The sequence below is a fragment of the Orycteropus afer genome, unplaced genomic scaffold (genome assembly GCF_000298275.1).
Source record: "Orycteropus afer afer isolate SDZICR_OR568_19922 unplaced genomic scaffold, OryAfe1.0 scaffold01426, whole genome shotgun sequence".
NCBI lineage: Eukaryota > Metazoa > Chordata > Mammalia > Tubulidentata > Orycteropodidae > Orycteropus > Orycteropus afer.
In genome coordinates, this window is record NW_006923013.1 from 99,512 (window position 1) to 106,171 (window position 6,660).

A 6,660-nucleotide genomic window follows, 5' to 3' on the forward strand; every position below is an offset into this window, starting at 1 on the left:
AAATCCTTCACTCTCAATCCTGTGTACATCACCATTAGTGAGTTAATAACATCCCCACATCTTTTTTTGCTAAAAATTTTGTAAGTACTTCGATATGACTTAAATATATTTCCTTGTCTGAAAAATCATTGATGTACATTTTTAGGAAATATAAGAATGGCATTGTTTATGAAAGTGTGAAAGGCAGAACACCTGGACAGAGGAACGAAACCAGTTGAATATTTTTCAAATGGATGAGTAATAGAATAATTTTAAGGGAAAATAAGTAAGTAGAACTCCCAGTACCAGATTGATAATGGGGACAAAGAACAGTGTAATCCATGGGTATGTGAAGGAAGGAATGGGCATTGCAGGAAATACTACATAGATAAGAACTAAGCCTTGGAAGGATGCGTAGGAATATATAGTCACTTTTGTCTATTTTTATATTTACTGAACTAGCTTAGAAGGATAAAGAGGATATTTAATGTAGTAAGGTGTAAGATATTAGAGGTTACAGAGATATTTAGAACAAGTTTGTAACTGGGAATTAAAATCTACAATGTTTAATTAAGAATAAAGATTGTTTAATTAAGAATAAAGTAGGGATTGTTTCTACTCTTGGAGTTTTAGGGTCAAGAAAATAAGCAGAGCAAATGGGAAAATTAATAATTTCAAAATGACAAGTGTTTATAATGAAAAGGAATAAAGAATAATAGCATAGCTTTAGATACTGTCAGTAGGGTAGGACTTAAATGAAGTGGCTTTTAATCTAAGACCTCATGGATGAGTAGCCAGCCATGCAAAAAGCTCAGTCACAGGATTTGTAGGAAAAGGAGTAGACTCTGAAAAGTCCTGACAGATGGGTAGTAAGTTGGGATATATTCAAAGATCTGAAAGGAGACATTTATGTTAGAATGGTTTGAGATGATGTATTAAAGTAAGCACAAGCAAACAAACAAAAACTAAACTCACTGCCATCAATTCTATTCTGACCCATAGTGACCCTCATTGGGTTTCTAAGGTGATAAATCTTCATGGAAATAGAATGCCCCATCTTCCTTCCATGGGGCAGCTGTTGGGTTTGAATTGTCAACCTTCTGGTTAGCAGTCAAATTCTAACATCTGACATCAGCAGTGCTATCCCTTGTTCTACGTACTGTTTTGAACCTGGCTTTTTTTAGGCACTGCACCACCAGAGCTCCTTAACTCCCCAGGTGATTCTGAGCCACACCTCAATTTAGAGAACTACTGGTTTCTCCAGCCTCATTATCTTATGTGAAATCTCATTCTTCCTATTGTCCTATGCTTTTAATATGCATAATATGAATAATAGTATTTAAAGTTCAGTTGAGCATTACTTTGTCTTTTATTTCTACTATAGAAATTTTATTTCTCCTAGAACAAGAAAACAGTATATATTTATTCTTTTGTTAAACATGGTGTGTTTGGATTTTATTCTAAGAAGAAAGACATATTATTGAAAAAAATTAAATAGTGATTCTCAGCCTTTGATCTCCATCAGCAACACTGTGTGGAAACTGTTAAGTATAGAACTGCCAGGGCAGTAGAATCTGATCCAAGTGGTTTGAGTGATGTCTGAACCTCAATATTTGTATCAAACTCCCCAGGTGATTCTGAGCCACACATCAATTTTGAGAACTACTGGTTTCTCTAGCATCATTATCTTATGTGAAATCTCATTCTTCCTATTGTCCTATGCTTTTTATTTTTTTCAAATTTCATAATAATATTTAAAGTTCAGTTGAGCATTACTTTGTCTTTTATTTCTACCATAGATATTTTATTTCTTTTTGAACAAGAAAACAGTATGTATTTATTCTTTTGTGTTCTTTCAGATTTGGAGACAAGACATGAGACCAAGAAGTTATTTTCAGAAAATGATATTTATGAAATAAATTTATCACAGTGGAAGATAATGGAAAAAATGAAAAACTATGGCCTTAAGGGCCTTGTTTTGAAAAATGATTGGGAATGCAAAAGTAAATTTGAAGGACAAGAGGGACCTCAAGAAGAGTATTCCAGTCAAGTGAAAATCACCTCTGAAAAAGTGTCCTCTCACCGGAAACATACATCTCTTGCTCCATATCAGAGAATTCATTTTGTTGAGAAACCCTATGAATGTAAGGAATGTGGGAAGGCCTTTAGAGTGCGCCAACAACTTACTTTTCATCACAGAATTCATACTGGTGAAAAACCCTATGAATGTAAGGAATGTGGGATGGTTTTTAGGCAGACTGCACACCTTACTCGACATCAGAGACTTCATTCTGGTGAAAAACTCTATAAATGTAAAGAATGCGGAGAATCTTTCATTTGTGGCCCAGACCTTAGAGTACATCAGAAAATTCATATTGGTGAGAAGCCCTATGAATGTAAAGAATGTGGGAAGGCCTTTAGAGTGCGAGGACAACTTACTCTCCATCAGAGGATTCATACTGGTGAGAAACCCTATGTATGTAAAGAATGTGGGAAAGCCTTCAGACAATATGCACACCTTACTCGACATCAGAAACTTAATATTGGTGACAAACTCTATGAATGTAAAGAATGTGGGGAAGCCTTTTTGTGTGGCTCAGGCCTTAGAGTGCATCACAAAATTCATACTGGGGAGAAACCCTATGAATGTAAGGAATGTGGAAAGGCCTTTAGAGTGCGCCAGCAACTAACTCTCCATCAGAGAATTCATACTGGTGAGAAACCCTATGAATGTAAAGAATGTGGAAAGACCTTTAGTCGTGGTTATCATCTTATTCTCCATCACAGAATTCATACTGGTGAGAAACCTTATGAATGTAAGGAATGCTGGAAGGCCTTTAGTCGTTACTCACAACTTATTTCACATCAGAGTATTCATATTGGTATTAAACCCTATGACTGTAAGGAATGTGGGAAAGCATTTAGACTACTCTCACAACTTACTCAACATCAGAGTATTCATATTGGTGAGAAACCTTACAAATGTAAGGAATGTGGGAAAGCCTTTAGATTGCGCCAAAAACTTACTTTACATCAGAGCATTCATACTGGTGAGAAACCCTTTGAATGTAAGGAGTGTAGGAAGGCGTTTAGACTTAATTCATCTCTCATTCAACATCTGAGAATTCATTCTGGTGAGAAACCTTATGAATGTAAGGAATGTAAGAAAGCCTTTAGACAACATTCACATCTTACCCATCATCTGAAAATTCATAACGTAAATATGCAAGAATGACTTCTCAATCCTGTGTTGTAGAACATTCTGTGAATGTAGAATCACTTTTTGCTTCCTACATACAACTGATTGGGCATAAGAGACTTTATACTGTTGAAAGAATGTGCTAACTTAATGTATTTCACCATCACCCAAACCTAATAAATATATATTAGCACATTCATTCTAAACACTAAAACTATTAATATAACAAACATAGGAAAGACTTATCTCTTTCCCATCACTTTTCTACTTGTGTTGTATTAAGGCGCTTAACTACTCTGTGCTGCAATTTCTTCATTTGTAAAATACTGATATAATACTGTGGCAGATTAAAGATGGCTATAAATCCTTTGCTATTCAAGCCATCAGGAGAAGCCTACATCTCCTTCCCTTGAGTATGGGTGGGCTCTCTGACTGCTCTAACCAACAGAAAGCAGAATACAGTAGTAGAAGTACTGCTGTGCCAGTTTCTGGACCAAGGCTTTACTGGCACATTTTATATCATTTATTGGAACACTCTCAAGCCCTGAGCTTTTTTAAAAAAGGAGTTTTTCGACCTTGCTTAAGAGTTCAGATGGAGAGGCTCTGAGACTACAAGACATCTCTACCAAGACACTAAACATGAATGAAATAATTTTGCATTCTCCAGACTCAAGTGTCAGCTGAATGATAACGTGACCTCAGTTGATGCCGTATACAACAGAAGAATCACCTAGCTGAGCTACTGCCCAAATTCTGGACCTACAAAGTCATGAGATAATAAAATAGTTGTTTTAAGCCATTAAGTTTTGTTTTATTATTATCATTAATAAAATTCCTTTGAGAATTCATATGAAAGACTATGGGCATAATGACTTAAAAGTGAAGGCACTACCACTCATTCCTTACTGAACATCAGATAATTTATTCTCATTAAAATAGTGAAAGTGAGAAATTCTTCATTATACTGCATTGGAAAGTTCATGCAGGGAAGAAAACCTAAAAATTTAAATTGTATGTGGAGATTTTGAGAGTGCAGATGTTAAAGAATCAGAGGGTGAGGCAATTTTTTCATAAAAATACTCTACAGTCCATTCTCTGCCTAGTATAAAATAAAATAAAAATTAAAAGGAAGGTATTTGGAAATTTAAAATTACCTGTATTATATATCCTGAATTAAATTTTTTTTTTTTAAAAAAATTCAGGTTGGTTGGTTGGTTTTTAATGCTCAAATTCCTCTATTTTGGGCCAGTAGGAATCTTCTCAAGTGGTTGCTGTGACCTTTTGTAATGACCACTGTAGCCTTTGATAACTTCTTTTGTTTCTGAACAAATACTATAGTATGCTGTGGAGCATGCTGGGGCATTGTTGTTAAGTAGGGTGGGGGCAATAGTACACAATGGAACATTTTCTTTACTCTGTGAGAAAAGCCTTGGTGGTGCAGTGGTTAAGCACTCTGGCAGCTAACTGAAAGGTCCATAGTTTGAGCTCAATAGCCACTGTGCAGAAGAAAGTTGTGTTCGTCTGCTGTTGTAAAGACTTTGGGTATTGGAAACCCTATGTAGAGGGGCAGTTCTGTTCTCCTGTAGGGTCGCTATGAGTCAGAATTGAGTCAAATGTATCTTAGTGCAACCAAATGTTGGTGAAGGAAAGAGAATTCTAGCTAATAAATTATACTTTTTAATATATAATAGATCTTGGTGGTGATAGCAGTGGATGTCAAGACCTTTAGGTGAGAGGCTGATGGTCAGTTTAGAATGGATGTAGCAGAATGATACAAATCACAAATGCATATTAACATCTCTAAATTGGATCAACCAAGTGATGCTTCTCTTGGATGCAGTAGGATGTATACACAACACAACCTGTCGAGTATTATTACCCAAAACATTGAACTAGAATTATGTTTTTAGGTGCCATAGAGTCAGTTTCAACTCACAGTGACCCAGTGTACAACAGAATGAAACACTGCCTGGTCCTGCACCATCCACACAATTGTTGCTATGCTTGAGCCCATTGTTGCAGCCACTGTGTCAATCTATCTTGTTGAGGGGCTTCCCCTTTTTCACTTACCCTATACTAAACATGATATCCTTCCCCAGGGACTAGTCTCTCCTGATAACATGACCAAAGTATAAAAGGTGAAGTCTCTCCATCCTCACTTCTAAGGAGCATTGTGGCTGCACTTCATTCAAGAAATATTTATTTGTTCTGGCATTCCATGGCATACTCAATATTCTTCACCAACACCATAATTCAAAGTCATAAATTCTTTGGTCATATTCATTGTCCAGCTTTCACATGTGTATGAGGCTATTGAACATACCATGATATGGGTCAGTCACAACTTAGTCTTCAATGTAGCATCTTTGCTCTTTAACACTTTAAAGAAGTCTTTTATAGGAGATTTGCCCAGTGCAATATATCTGATTTCTTCACTGCTGCTTCCATGTGGATCCAAGTAAAATGAAATCCCTGATAACTTCAATCTTTTCTCCATTTAAACATGATGTTGCTTATTGGTCCAATTGTGAGGATTTTTGTTTTCTTTTTGTTGAGGGATAATTCATATTGAAGGCTGTAGTTGATCTTCCTCAGTAAGTGCTTCAGGTCTTTAGTTTCAGCAAGCAAGATTGTGTCATCTGCATGTCACAGATTGTTAATGAGTCTTCCTCTAATCCTGATGCTGTGTTCATATAGTCCAACTTCTTGGATGATTTACTCAACACACAGATTGAATATGTTAAAAGAATACAACCTTTCCTGATTTTAAACCACGCAGTATCCCCTTGTTTGAACAACTGCCTCAGTCTGAGTACAGGTTCCTCATGAGCACAATTTAGTGTTCTGGAGTTCCTGTTCTTCACAGTGTTATCCATAATTTGTTATGATGAACAGTGTTATCCATAATTTGTTATGATGAACAGTTCAATGACTGCATAGTCAAAACACAGGTAAACATCTTTCTTACATTCTTTGCTGCCAGCCAAGATCCATCTGACGTCGGCAATGATATCCCTTGTTCTGTGTACTCTTCTGAATCCAGCTTAACTTTCTGTATTGCTATAGCTATTTTTGAATTTTTTTCAGCAAAATTTTACTTGGGTGTGTTATTAATGATACTATTTAATAATCTCTTCATTCTGTGAGATCATCTTTGGAATGGGCAAAAATACAGATCTCTACCAGTTGGTTGGCCAGGTAGCTGTCTTCCAAATTTTTTTTGGCATAAATCAGTGAGTGCTTTCACTGTTTTATCTGTTTGTTGAAACATCTCAGTAGGGTAGTCTGTCAGTTCCTGAAGCTTTGTTTTTCACCAGTTTCTGTAGTGCAGCTTGGACTTTTTCCTTCATTGTTATTGGTTCTTGATCATATGCTACCTCATGAAATGGTTGACCATTGACCAGCTTTTGGTACTAAACAAAAAAACAAACTCACTGCTGTCAAGTTGATCCCGACTCATAGCAACCCCTCCTAAAGTTTCC

General features: G+C 36.2%; 1 protein-coding gene across 1 annotated transcript in view; it reads left to right on the forward strand.

Annotated features, from left to right (window-relative positions):
* LOC103213229 (zinc finger protein 82 homolog) overlaps window positions 1-3,214 on the forward strand; it is a 70,536-nt gene extending 67,322 nt beyond the window's left edge. The window contains exon 6 of the mRNA XM_007959082.1: window positions 1,839-3,214. Within this exon, the coding sequence (XP_007957273.1) occupies window positions 1,839-3,214 (1,376 nt within the window). The remainder of the gene's footprint in view (window positions 1-1,838) is intronic.
* Window positions 3,215-6,660: the final 3,446 nt, after the last annotated feature.